Below are 13,544 nucleotides of genomic sequence, written 5' to 3' on the forward strand. Positions count from 1 at the left end.
TCTATTTTTGTAAATAAACAGGAGTTGAGTTTTCATTCCTATCCTTGGCCTTTTTTTTCCCCCTGCCTAGTCCCTCTATTTCCACCCCAGGAGCTATTATTCAAAGAAATCAAGTACTGCCAGGAATTCTGGAAAAATGAGGTTTTATCATCTTAGCTGTGGCCACAACCTAGCAGCACAGGGCAAGGTGGGTGTCCACGCTGCTGGAGCCAGGCTCCTGGAGGGTGAGAGCTTCTACCCTCAGCAAGCACATTGCATAGGTGGCTCAGGCCAGCCAAGGGCATTGGTGCAGCAGTGAAAGCAGCAGCACTAAATGTGACCCTTGGGTTGGGGACCTCAGGATGATGGGAAATCCCTGCAGGAGAGGCAAAGGTTGGAGCCCAGGGCTGGGCCTCAGCACCAGGACGGGGCCTCAGCACTTCTAGGCTATGCTGAGGCCCTGGGTCAGGGCACTTGAGACATTGGGGAGGGGTTTGGAATGCAGGAGGGTGGAGGCAAGGATTGGTCTCAGTGTGGGTGGTCCACGGTGGGGGATGGACACCTGTGGTCTGGAAGGAGGCCCATCCTCAACTCAGGTCTGGGCTCTAGCGGTGTGGCACTTCCGGCAAAGGACATGGCCATCCAGGGGGAAACAGCCGTTGTCATCTGCCTCAATAGACAGGGTCTTCCCACAGTCCTGGAAAGGAGGAAGGGTATGAAAGCCGCTGCCCAGGAAGGTTCCTGCTTCGCCTGACTGCACTACAGCTGCACCTCAAGTAGGAAACAAGCGTTTCATGGGCTTGGGGCTGATGTCCTGGCCTTGCATGTCTTCCCGACCATAGTACCCTCCCTGCTCCTTACCAGGTCTCTCCTGCAGGAGAGGTGGGAATAGACATTCTCCAAGGACCTCCCTGCTTCCACCCCACTACAGATCTGGGGCCTATCCCATCCTATTCCAACTTTATTCTGACTGTTTCTCACTACTATAACCCCGGACACGCCCATGGCAGTGCACATGACTGCACATGCGCACACGCATGCACACAAACAAGCAAACCCATGACTCTTCCCTCCCATTGGGAAGTCCATCTATTTCTCCAGGGCTCAAAGTGACCTCTGCAAGATAAGACGGGCCAACTGACCTCACACTTGTAACACTTCATATGAAAGTTCTTATCCAGGGCGACTACTCGCACTGTCTCATCCCGGCCAGGCTCTGGCAAGATGGGCTCTGAGCAGACAGAGCACCTCGGAGCGTATTGCCTAAAGGGTCAGAAAGCAAGTCCAGAGGGCTCAGCGGATCTAGACACCTCAGGCTCTTAGCCCCCTAGGAGGGCACAGGGTAAAGAGGAACAGGTTGGGTGGCCACAGGGAACACCTTATTCCACAGAACTGGGTGGAGCAAGTTCATGAGAAAGGTCAAGGGGCCAAGTGGCGTGCGAGCACACACACAGCAAGCCCTTATCAAGAAGAATTTCCTGCCTCTCCACTCACACAATGCTCCATCTCCCACACCTATCACAGGTGTTGGCTCTCACACCCTTGCCCCACCCATACTGCAGTTTGCCAGGAACCCCAAAGAGGGACCCCAGACACCTCCCGCTGCATGTGCACAACCCCAGCCTGACCCCATAGAAAGCAGGGGATATATACATATATCCCCGATCCATACTGTCCAAGGTGCAACAAAGTTCAATTTCTCCATCCTGTAGTTCCAGGTTGGTGTGCTGCCAGCCAGCCTAGGACTATTATAGTTCCAGAAAGAAGCTGGTACTCCAAACGGCTGAGCTCCAAAGAAATTTAGAGAGCCCAGCCTGCAATGAGAACACAGCCACTCTAGAACCAACTGCTGAACACAAGGCACACACACCCCAGGAAGCCCAAGGAAGCCAAGGCTAAGAGGTGGGAACAGCCTGAGGCCACAACTGTGGCCAGCAAGCAAGATCTACAGCCTGTGGCTGACCTGGAGAGGCAGGTGGCAGCCTGGTTACCAGGTAAAACATGGACAGAACAAAGAGGCATGACAGGGTCCTCACTTGTGATAGTCAGGGACGCAGTGGGGCCGATTGGCCTGGTCCACAATGAACGAGGTGCCCTCCAGGGGGCAGGCGCAGACCACACACGTGAAGCACTGGGGATGAAAGGCCTTGCCGGTGGCCCTCAGCATGCGGTCAGTGATGGGCTGCCCACAGGTGTAGCACTTCTCCAGAGTGTCCTGGCAGACCATCAGAGCAGGTCGTGAGGGGAAACCAGAGTACCCCCAAGTATCCTCCAAAACCCATGCAGCCCCACCCCAGCCAGGGGCCCCCAACACCGACTTACGGTGTAGCAGCCCTCACAATACGGTGCCCCCTCCAGGCTGTAGAACTGTTGTCCCTGGAGCTGCTGCTGACACTGGTGGCAAGTGAAGCAGGTGACATGGAACAGCTGTCCCAGCGCCCGGACTGCAGGCTGTGCACGGGCCAGCGGCTGCTTGCATTGGCCGCAGGCCTCTGGGAAGATCAAACCATGTCACCTCAACGAGGACAGAAGCTCACCAAGAGCTCTTTCAAGTCCACACCCAGCCAACACGCCAAGAGGGGAGGTGTTCCGGAAAGGAGGGTGGTGGACTCACCATTCACAGCCACGCTCTGCCTCTGAGGGTTCTCCATGTCCTGCATCAGCTGCTGGGTCAGCTGCTCCAACTCCTCCACCTCCTTCAAGGTCAAAGGTCCTGGGCCTCCAGGAGAACGCACCTAAAACCCCAATGTGCCATAAGCTTACACCTCCTGCCCTTTGATGGTTGCACTCTTCAACCTCCTCTCGACCCTCCCTTCCCTGACCCCTAGCACCAAACATATCGATAGAAGGGCATGACTGACTTCAGTCTACATCTTGTACAGTGGGACATCTTCACCCATATAGTTCAAACCCTTCCACCTCCAGGCACTCAGTCAGCCAGAACAACTAAGCAATGGAAACTACGAACACGGCAGCTCAGAGCATGGAAGCACCAGGCACACCAGGCCACACACCGGCTTCACAGAGCATGCTCAGACGGACCCCCACCCCACCCCCCACAAGTGCCACACTGTGTGCGCACACTCACACACACACACACACCTACCAGTCCTGCCTGCTCCTGAGTAGCCCCTGTCAGCATGAAGTTGCAACACAGGCAGGAAGAAGCATAGGTTAAACACTCAAAAGCTTTGGGAGGGAGCCCTCCGCTCTCCAGACAGACAGCTGGGTCCTGTCCTAAGTGAGGGGCTGAATGAAGGTGTTGTAGTCTACCTCATCCCAGTCCTTCCTCATAAGTCTCCAGGGGAGATCCATAGGCCAGGCCCTATGTCAGTACATTCTTCCTATGCAGCGGACCTTGAGGGCTAAAGATCATAGGGAGGAGAGGATGCCCTTGGGTAGGGACAAAGCACTTCAGAAAAGAGAACTTGCAGAGGGGTTATCTGACCTGCACCAGTGTGTCTGGTGAGTCTAGTCTATTGGGGGAGGGGAGGGTTAAGTGCACTCAGGTTACTGAGACACGCCCCGCCCCCCATCACCTGCTGATGCCTCCATCCCTCCATCCCCTGGAGCACTTCACTATGTCCTCCTCCACCACTCTCCTCTTAACCTCCAGCCCCAGAACTGTACTCAGAGCTCTACCTGCCATGCTGTGCCTTCCCAAGGAAGGCATAAAAGTCTCATTTCCCCCAGACCAGAGCCACTTTCCCTAAGACTGACTCCTGCAGTCTCCTATTCTTTTTTTAAATATATAAATAAGGTTTATTTATTATTTATACAGTATCCTGCCCGCATGTGCGCCTGCCCGCCAGATCTCGTTACAGATGATCACAAGCCACCCATGTGGTTGCTGGGACTTGAACTCGGGACCTTTGGAAGGTGCGCGTAACCTCTGAGCCATCTCTCCAGCCCCACTCTCCTATTCTTAACTAGTGAGTGCAAGCTTCACCTTAGCCCTCTTCCAAGTTCCCTGCTCTGTCCTCTGAGGACAGGGAAACAGACTCAGTTCATCCTTGCTCTCTAGTAAATGCTACTATAAATGGCTGTTCCCATCTCTGGAAGGATAAACTATTCAACCGCACACTGCCCTGTGGGTGCCCATGTCCTTCCTGCAGGACATTATCGGCGGATGCCTTCTCGGCCAGCCAGCAGCAATATCAGTGGTCAACGCCCACGGCTTCAAGATATTCTTCCTCCCTATTTACCACCTCAGGACATCCTGGGCCTATGGTTTATCAGCTCTTTGGTCCCAGGATCCTTCCCAACTATCCCCACCTCTCCTTTCCAGCACCCTAGGACCAGCCCTTGTGCCTTGTCAACCAAGTCCCTAGACTGGCTACGTCACTAGCTCTTTCAACAAAGGCCTCTTCTACCACCCTAGGCTATCCGGCCCAATCTTTAACCCTGGGCCACACCACACCGCCTGTTTCCTGTTTCTGCCTCCACACTGCAGAAAGTAGGCGGAGAGACGGCTGAACACTGCAGAGCTCCCAAAACACTGCAGCACCTGCCACACCCTCCAGCCCCATCGTCTCTGTCTGGTATTTGGCTCTGCCAGAATTCCAGTTGCCCTTCCCCACAGCAGCTGTTTCAAACCTTTTCCATCTCTCTGAGCCCCCAGCAGCTTTGCCCCCTCCCTCACACTCACTGATGACCTCACCCCTTAAATGCCTGGCAGCAAGCCAGTCTAAGTTCCCTCATCGTTCTTTCTCTCCAATCAGTGTGTGTCACCCTGTCCTTGCTCCCTCCAGTGCCTCTGGGTAGTAGGGTAAGAGAGAAGCTAAGAAACAAACACAGCTTCATAAAAATAACATTAATAGTCAGCTACCGCTCTCAGGGATGTCTAGTCTCTTCCTCAAAGGCTTCTGCCTCCTGGTTGAAATTTGTACCTGGACTCTCCTCCCCTAACTTTAAACTCCTAACACACCCACACACGTACACAGGCAAGCATGCACATGCACACACACATACACACACACACAGAGAAGAGAGAGAGAGAGAGAGAGAGAGAGAGAGAGAGAGAGAGACTGACTGTAGTCTGATTTGAACTCTTAACAATCCTCCTGCCTCAACTTCCCATGTGCTGTGACCTACATACCAGCCTCAGCCTCACTGCCAAACTCTGAGCTTAGGCTACCCTACTCATTTCCATGTTTTTGCCAACTGTTCACTCAACTTTGCCACCACCACAGGGCATGAACTCTCAAGGCCATCTACGAAGTCCCAGAGTCAAATCTCGGCTTATCTGACCCCCTACTCCCTAAGCCTACAATGAAGAACCCCAAGGTCATTCCATCCAGATCTACGAATCCCATTCTAGGACCTTCCTCCATCCTCTTTGCGTGACTCAAGGTTCTGAGGCTCGTAACTTCCGGCTATGGAGTTCTTGGAAGATTTGTCAGCTACCTTGTGGTATGCACGGCTGTGTGCACACCTCTGGCTTGAGGCCTGCCCCTGAACTACAGTCCAGCTGAAAGTGAGTGTCCCTGAAGCCTGTTGCTCAACAGGCTGACATCTGGACCCCTCCTCTTCCTGTTCAAACCATTTCCCCTTCTGCACTTCTCTATTTTGTCTGTAATACTGTTACTCCCCTGCACTCCCAGCCACTGAGCCTTCCTGGGCATCTGTGTGCTCCGATCCCAGCTGCTTCTCAGTTGCCTCCTCCCATGGGCTGTTCTTTTGGAAGCGCTCTCATCCATGGGTCTTATTTCTCACAGCAACTAATACGACTGTGGCCCAGGAGTGAACTCACCAGTGTCACAGATCTCTCTACCTCCAATATGGATCTCGGCTGGAAAAACTTTGTAGAAAGCTTCCAAAAAGTTTTACTTTCACCAGTCGTCCTGGCCAAACCACACACTCTTGAGAAACCATCAGTGATCCTCCACTATGCACATGCTCCCTCTTGGAGGTTTCTTTCCCTAGTACATCTGTCCCCGTCAATGTCAATCTCAAGTACAGCTCAAAGTTCATCCCATAGGAACCTGTGCTTTCTGTCCTCCAAGCAGCCCTCCTGTGTTTGGACCCTTGACTCTTTTGTGCACGCTCTTCCTACCCAAATGCTATCCCCATGGATTCTCAAGTCCTTACATACTTGAAGGCAGAGCAAGCTCACCCAACAGTTCCCATCTTGGCTCCTAGTTTGACATCCTTGTAACTCACAGATTCTGACCTACAGGCACTTGGCGACCCTTCTTCCTACACTGTGTTTGAGTATATACAGGCATTTACAGTTATCAGTTGGATGACCACCAGGTCCCTTCAACTCAGAAGATCTCTTCCTCCGAACTAACAGGCAACAGCTCCACTCTCTATTTCTATTTTGAGCATTTAGGTGCTAGACGAAGAAGAAAAGCTCACTTGCTCTTTACCACTGTGTTGGGGTGGGTAGTTATTTCAACGACAGAAGAAGGAGAAGGAGAAGGAGAAGGAGAAGGAGGAGGAAGAGGAGGAGGAGGAGGAGGAGGAGGAGGAGGAGGAGGAGGAGGAGAAGAAGAAGAAGAAGAAGAAGAAGAAGAAGAAGAAGAAGAAGAAAAAAAGGTTCAAAGTTCACCCAACTTGACTAGTAGCTTGTAAGACAGACAGGCCCGAAATTCTCTCCAGACCCATGACTTCAGAAGGCTGAACCTGTTTGGGTGATCTCTCTGGTCTGTGTCCCAGCCTCCAGATCACAGTGCACAGTGCCTGGCACTCAGCTGATGCTGGCCCAGCGTGTGTTTACTGGTAAGGACTATATTTGTATCTCTAGATGGGCCCTCGGGCCCTGAGAGTGCTCAGAAAAGGCAGGGGAAGCCTAGGCATTAAGTCAAAGACAAGAGTCGGGGGGTGAGGAGGGGAAAGGTAATGTTAGGCTAGTGACCTCATTCTTCCCTTTAACTTTCTGGGGCAGAGGCACAAGGAAAGCTGTATCCTTGTCACTGTAAGGCCCAGCTGTTTTCCCAGCTGACCCAGGCCCCAGCTAGTAGTACCAAACTTCCTCCAGGAGAACTTTCTCTCTGCTCTGCAAGATAACCGCCCCCAACTTCCCCCACTGCCACACCCACTCTGGCTCCTCTAGTTCTCCACCCTACCCTCACCCCACTTGCCCTTTATTCTTCGGTCCTACCCCATCCAGTCCCTGGCCTCCCCCTGTGGCTTCCTCACCTGGTTTTGGTTTTGAGCTGGTGGAGGCACTGGGTGCTGCTTCTCTTGAATTAGGGGCTTTTCCTTCTGCTGAGCATAGGTGAAGCTAGGAGGTTGAGGGGACCCCATGCCCACAGAAGAAGAAGCTTCCAGAGGCACAGATTTTTGAGTGGGCTGTGACCCAGGTCCACTGGGAGCCCCAGGGCTGAACTTGGAAGCCACAGGAGTAAATTTAGGAGCCACTGGAGCAAACTTAGGTGCTGGAGTTGAGGCCTGAGAAAGAGGACCTCGGGGCTGTGTATTAGCAAAAGACACAGGCTGTGGCTGGACCAGGGGCTTGGCCTGAGGCTGGACAACAGGCTGGACCTGGGGCTTGGCCTGAGGCTGGACAAAGGGATGGACCTGAGGCTTGGCCTGTGGCTGAGGTGGCGGCTGGGAGCTAGAAGGAGCCTTCCAAGGAGGTAAGGGTGCTGTGCCCCCAGGGACAGGCTTGGTACTAGGCTTGGGAACAAATGGAGTGGCAACTGGTGGGGGTACATATCCAGACGACACCTGCAAGGTGAAGCAGAGGGGGGGGATGCACTTAGAGGAGGCTGTCACTCCTTCCTTGTATCCCCTCCTCAGCATTTCCTACTGTCCTGACCCTTCCTTACCCGGGCTTTGAACGGATCGTTCTTGGTCATATCATCCAGCAGTGAGGACAGAGAGTCGATCTCCAGGTCAATACTGCTCACTTTCTCCCTAGGCTGGAGGGTCAGGGGTCAGAGCACCCATCCCAGTCTTCCCTTGTCATCCCAATCCCATGGGGGGTGGGGGCAGATTAAAAGACTCCTCACAGGTCCATGGTGGTATCCCCCATCCCACCTCCCCCAAAGCTCCCCTCCAAGGCCTCCCTCCCTACCTGTGGTGGGAGATGGGTGGAGGCCTCAGGCCCTCCCTCCTCCTCCAGGGGGGGTGGAGGTGAGGGAAAGATGTCCTCCTCCAGAGGAGCAGGGGGGAATGGCTCCTCGATCATCGGGGGAGGTGGAGGTGGGAAGGCACCTCCCAGGGCACCTTCCGAGTCGTCCCCCTCCCCAATAAGGGGAGGAGGGGGCAAAGGAAAATCTGGGTAGGAAGTAGAGAGAACTGTCAGTACCGACCTTCTTTCCTCCTCTCCCCAGCGAACAATTCTAACCCTCTAGTCCAAGAACTCTTTTCTGCACCCCCAAGAGTGTGTGCGAACTATCACGAGGGGCTCAGAACGCCCTGGGAGAAGCAGGTCGTGAGAGGCCGGGGCTAGGCTGAGGAACCATGCAGCTCCCGTTACACTTCAGAGAACGGATCCAGAGGGGAAGATTCCTGGCCCACATTCCCGCCTCCCACCCCCAAGGCGGGAGACTTGGAATAGTCCCAAGGGTCCTGGCTCCAGGCCAGGAGCTCCAAGATGAGGTAAGAACATCTGCTCAGGACAGGAGAGCCACCAGCGCCCAGCCCCCTCCGCAACAGCTTTTCCAGAAACCCCCAAATTTCCCCAAACCACCGACCCCCCACCTGGCTCCCGAGAAGGATGGGGAGCCCCTAAGCCCAGCTGCATACCTTCCGGGGGCGGCGGGGGGATCTCGCCCACCCGGCCCATTTGTGCTCGTTGGGCCCCGGCTGCCAGAAGAGGCTCGCTGTCCCCAGGCCGGAAAGGATTCACTTTGGGCTTCGGGGCCACAACCGGGGCGAACTTCTTCTGCGGAGCGTAAAATGCAGGGGCCGAGACGGAGACGGAGATCGCGGGAGGCGGGCGGGGGGCCGCCATGGCCAGGCCGGGCTGCTGGGGGTGGGTCGTCAGGTTACGCAGCGCGGTGCCAAGCTGACACCCCTTGGTCCAAGCTCCTCTTGGTGACCCCACCCGCTCCTCCCCGTGTCCCCTTCCCGGGCGGCGGAGCTGCTCCCCGCGCCTCACCGGGCCAGGAGCGTAAGCACCGCGTCTCCAACGACCGCTTAGGCGCCGAGTCCTCGGACTCTGCGTCCCAGTCCGGAGCAGCTTCTAGCCAAGCGGGGAGGGACAACGCGCAAGGGAAGGGAGGGAGGGGGCGGGGAAAGAGCGGCGCCTAGACCATACAAGGAGCGGCCCGGAGAGGGGGCGGGGAGAGGCCAGGGAGGGCGGACGGGGCAGGAAACTCCCCCAGGAAGGGGCCCGGGTCTTGCCCCCCGCTCCAGACTCCGTTAAGGTCCGCCCGCGGCCTCCCTACTCACCACCGCCCCCGCCAGGCACAGACCACCCTTTCCCCATCACAGGCCTCTGATGTCATTTCCTGACCTGCCACCTACCCCCACCTCCCTCCCGACCCGCGGGTGCTGGAGGTCTGACTCACCGTCCCCACTCCTAGCTGAGCTGGCCAGCGAGTATCCCAGAGGTCTCGAAGCAGCTCTGTCCCACTCCCGGGTCCTGCGTGCTATTGACTGACCTCCGCCACCCCCAGCAGCTCCAGCTTCAAGTCCCGCGTGTCCTGTGGTCAGTGTGGGAACGCAGGACTGGGATGGGAGCCTGCTCCTGGCTGGGTGGGGATGGTGAGGGGACCTTTAGCCTGCTGGCCTCGGGCTCTCAGCCGGGCCTTGTGTAGCCCACTGGTGTGTGAGCAAAAGCCTAAGCGCTCTTGGGCGGGGGGCGAGGGGGGAATGCTAACTTCCCGAGCTAGGCAGCTTCTTAGGGCTTCTAGGAATTCGCCTAGCCCTAGACCCGCCTGCAAATCTATTGCCCCAGGGGCAGAGTCCAGTGCTTTGAGCCCAGGAACGGAGTTTGGGTGAGGCCACTCTGGGACTAACAACCTAGAAAGACCGAAATAGCCTGTGGGGACTAGTCCTTGAGGGTTCTTAAGGAAACCTTCCCTGGTCCCTCAGGAACCTTGGGGGTGTCAGCGGCTCCTGGGACAAAGCTCAGTGGAGTCCCCCACTGGTCCAACCGGATTCCTCGGCCTGAGACGGTGCCTGGGGCTACAAGAAAGATCTGAGGAGCTAGTGTCTGACTTTCTTACTCTCCTTCCTTCCCTTCCCTTCGCTCTTTTTTGTAAAATTACACACAGAAACTTCTGGCACATTCACTCCGTCAAAATTATAAGAGTTATGCGTTTAGGTCTCTAGTCCAATATCCTCCCTCAGGCGCTTTCTATGGTTTACCTTGTAATCCCTGATTGAGGCACTCCTAACCCTCAGTGCCTTCTGAGTTTCCAGCTCTCGGCGCCTAAGGTCCAGGAACTCTGAGCGATGCTTTGGCAGCATGAGCACTAATCCCATGAATTTAGGATGAGAAAATGGGGGCGTTAACCTGAAGAGATGCCCTCAAGGATGCATTCAGGTCAGAGTTAATTAGCCCCCTTGGCAAAGATGGAGTACAGAGTGTGGTCAAGGGGCCCAGTTTCAAACCCAACGGACGAATTTCTTCTTTCTTTCGATTTCATTGCCTCCATCTGTAAAAGGGATGGTGTTTAATAAATATCTGCTGCTTTATTTGAAGAAATAAATAACATGCCATTCTGGAAAATTCTGTATCGTTCTCAGTATTACCCCCCATACAAGTTCCAGGCAGGCGAAGACGGAAATTCCCAGCCAGTTACCCTAGGCAGCGTTCCCTCACACGCTCCCTTCTAGTTTGCCAGGCAGGTCTACTGTGTCTCGGTACATTCAGCGCCCTTTCCATCTTTCAACCCCGAGTCTTTAACCATATCTATGACTATATATTCGTCATCTTCCCATGCCCTGCTAGTCTCTCTTTCGTCTGTCATCTTAATGCTCCCACCACCACTGTTTCGCATTGCATGTGTGGCCATGTATGACACCAAGTGCGCAGGTGCACACACTTTAACATGCTCAAGCTAGTCCTAGGCCTGCCCCTATGAAGATCTGTTAGAAATTTGATACTGGATTTACTCTGCGTGTTGGAGACTGTTTTCTTGAGCTTTTCAGACCAAGAGTCATCACCTTCCTTCCAAATATGCCCATGTGGGGAAATGGAGAGTTTCCAATACCTTTGTAAGAGTAAAAGCCACCTACCCTCTGAAAGCCTCCTTAGGGAATATCGAAAAATAGAGTATGTGTAATTGTTGGCAGCAGAACCTATTTATAAATCAAGAATAGGAGTGTGTAGGCAGATTCAGTTTCACAGACAACTAAGAGCATTCAGGATGCAGAATATTAGAGCTAAGATTCCCACCCCACCCCACCCCACACCCCTCCACAGGGTTTTTCTTTCTAGCCTTGGCTGTTTGGGACTGGCTTTGTAGACCAGGCTGGCCTCAAACCCACAGCCTCTGCCTCCTGTAATCCTGCTGGGATTACAGGCATGTGCCACCATGCCTGTTTTAAATTAAGAGTTTAAAACCAACCTTCCTCCTCCTCCTTCTTTTTAATTTTACTTATTTAATCAGTTTATAGCCTCATCCCAGCCACCACCCTCCTTTCCTCTCAGTCCTGAATTTACACCCTCCTTTTTCCCCCTTCTCCTTCTTCTCAGAGAAGGGGTACCCTAAGGGGTACCAACCCACCCTAGCACTTCAGGTCACAGCTGGACTGAACACTTTCTTCCACCTAGGCCAGTCAAGGTAACCCAGCTAGGGGAAAGAGATCTAAAGACAGGCAACAGAGTCAGAGACAGCCCCTACTCCTGTTGTCAGGGGGACCCACATGGTGACCATGCTGCACATCTGCTACATATGTGTTTCTAGATTTGGCTCATGCAAGCTTTTTGGTTGGTGGTTCAGTTTCTATGAATGCCCATGAGCCCAAGTTAGTTTACTTTGTAGGTCTTCTTGGTGTCTTTGACTCTTCTGGCTCCCTCTATCCTTCCCACCACTCTTCCACAAAACTCCCAGAGCTGAGCCCATTGTTTAGCTGTGAGTCTCTGCATCCGTTTCCATCAGCTGCTGGATGAAGCCTCTCAGAAGGCAGTTATGCTAGTAAGCCAGCTATTCTAAAGACAAATTAGAAGCAAAACAGAATTTCCCAATGTGTCTGAATGATTGGCCCAGGATGTCTAAGGTGGAGGTTACAGTCAATGCTATTAAAATGCAGACAGCAAGCAGAAATGATCCTAATAATTCTTGGTGTTTTTTTCTAAGCAATAAATTCTGTTTGAAGTTCTTAGTTGGTATGAATGATGTGTAGAAAATCAGTCAATGTAGTCTCTACTTCAAGCATACACCAGACCAGGGAGAGGAAGCAATAAAATGGCCACTGACCTTGGCTACTACAATATCCATACACACCTCCAAAGCTTTATATTCACCAAGTATGAGAAAGTATTTTTCCCCAAAGGTATACAGTACGAAGTATGGCATTCAAAGAATTCATGGAAGAAACAACATAGTTATCCAAGAAAGAATTCCAAAGCAAAGATCCTATCAGATTTCTTCTATATGCTGGCTGCAGGCAGACAAAGGAGTAATGATATGATGCACCACCTTAAGCACCAGCACAGCACACATCAACAATGACTTCAATAATTGCTCACATTCAGGACAGGTGCAGCTCAATGGTACAGTTCCTGCCTAGCACGCAGCATACCTTGAGCTTCATCTCCAGCAGCATACCTAGCTGCACATGCATGCATGGATGCATACATGTGAACATCCATGCACAGGCTCACAATGGAGCATGTGCACATGTAAGAGCATGCAAGCGCAAAGGCACACACACACACACACACACCCAGGGTGAGAGAATACAGTGTTGGTTTTATAGAATTCTAAGCTGAGGGAGTATATTACTCCCACTTAATATTCACACTAAATCTATAAGGGTACATATAAATATATTATTTGGCAGTTGAGAAACTAAAGCTAACTAGGTACTGGATTCTTACCTCCTAAGCTACCTACTTTTTTTTGTAACATAGTATATTGGCTAGTGTTTTTTGTTTTTTACAGCTTTGGCTAGCTTTGACAGCTAAAGTCAACTTGGAAAAGGAAACATCAAATGAGAAAAATGCCTCCATTAGATTGTCTCTAGGCGAATTTGTGAGGCATTGTCTTGATTTACAATTGCTGTGGGAGGGCCCAGATCACTAGGGGCAGTGTCATTCTTGGACAGGTGGTGCTGGGGTGTGTGTGAAAGAAGGCCAAGATAGCCATGAGGAGCAAGCCAATAAGCAGTGTTCTTCTATGATCTTTGCCTCAGTTCCTTCCTCCATTTCTTGAATGGCCTGGCTTCTTTCAATGATGGACTTTGAAGCCCAGTGTGGTGGTGCAACACCATGCCTTTAATTTCAGCACTCACTAGAGAGGCAGGAGCAGATGGGTTGCTGTGAGTTCGAAGCCAGACTAGTCTACAAAGAGTCAAGAACCAGCAAGGCTATGCAGAGAAGCCTTGTCTAAAACAAAACAAAACAAAACAAAACAAAAAACAAATAAACAAACAAACAAAAAGCCCCACTGGCAGAGATATTGGGCCCAAAAGCTGAAGATGAGGCTCCAATGCCAAAA

General features: G+C 52.7%; 2 protein-coding genes across 4 annotated transcripts in view; one reads left to right on the plus strand and one right to left on the minus strand.

Moving 5' to 3' along the window:
• Positions 1 to 50: 50 nt before the first annotated feature.
• On the minus strand, positions 51 to 9,103 carry Zyx (zyxin). Of its 2 annotated transcripts, XM_051151621.1 has the most exons (9): positions 8,677 to 9,103; positions 8,003 to 8,205; positions 7,755 to 7,847; positions 7,123 to 7,653; positions 2,594 to 2,714; positions 2,302 to 2,471; positions 2,016 to 2,194; positions 1,122 to 1,242; positions 52 to 676 (listed from the first exon to the last, which is right to left on the minus strand). In XM_051151621.1, the coding sequence occupies exons 1-9, from the start codon at positions 8,882 to 8,884 to the stop codon at positions 572 to 574; spliced, it is 1,731 nt and encodes a 576-aa protein (XP_051007578.1). In that variant the 5' UTR covers positions 8,885 to 9,103; the 3' UTR covers positions 52 to 571. The 2 variants fall into 2 exon arrangements, with proteins under 2 accessions (XP_051007580.1, XP_051007578.1); XM_051151623.1 differs by lacking the exon at positions 7,755 to 7,847 and having other exon boundaries at positions 51 to 676.
• Fam131b (family with sequence similarity 131 member B) overlaps positions 8,204 to 13,544 on the plus strand; it is a 34,793-nt gene continuing 29,452 nt past the window's right edge. For both annotated transcript variants that reach the window (XM_051151629.1, XM_051151630.1), the window contains exon 1: positions 8,204 to 8,529. The gene's annotated coding sequence lies outside the window, so the exon portion shown is untranslated. The remainder of the gene's footprint in view (positions 8,530 to 13,544) is intronic.

The sequence above is a fragment of the Acomys russatus genome, chromosome 10 (assembly GCF_903995435.1).
Source record: "Acomys russatus chromosome 10, mAcoRus1.1, whole genome shotgun sequence".
NCBI lineage: Eukaryota > Metazoa > Chordata > Mammalia > Rodentia > Muridae > Acomys > Acomys russatus.

Bases quoted from the DNA above. Each gene is read 5' to 3' on its own strand.
- Zyx (XM_051151621.1), bottom strand. From the start codon at position 8,884: ATGGCGGCCCCCCGCCCGCCTCCCGCGATCTCCGTCTCCGTCTCGGCC. The intron at 7,848-8,002 runs GTAGGGAGGGAG...CTGACCCTCCAG, and splicing joins CCACCCATCTCCCACCACAG to CCTAGGGAGAAAGTGAGCAG. The intron at 677-1,121 runs GTCAGTTGGCCC...CCTCCTTTCCAG, and splicing joins TGAAGTGTTACAAGTGTGAG to GACTGTGGGAAGACCCTGTC.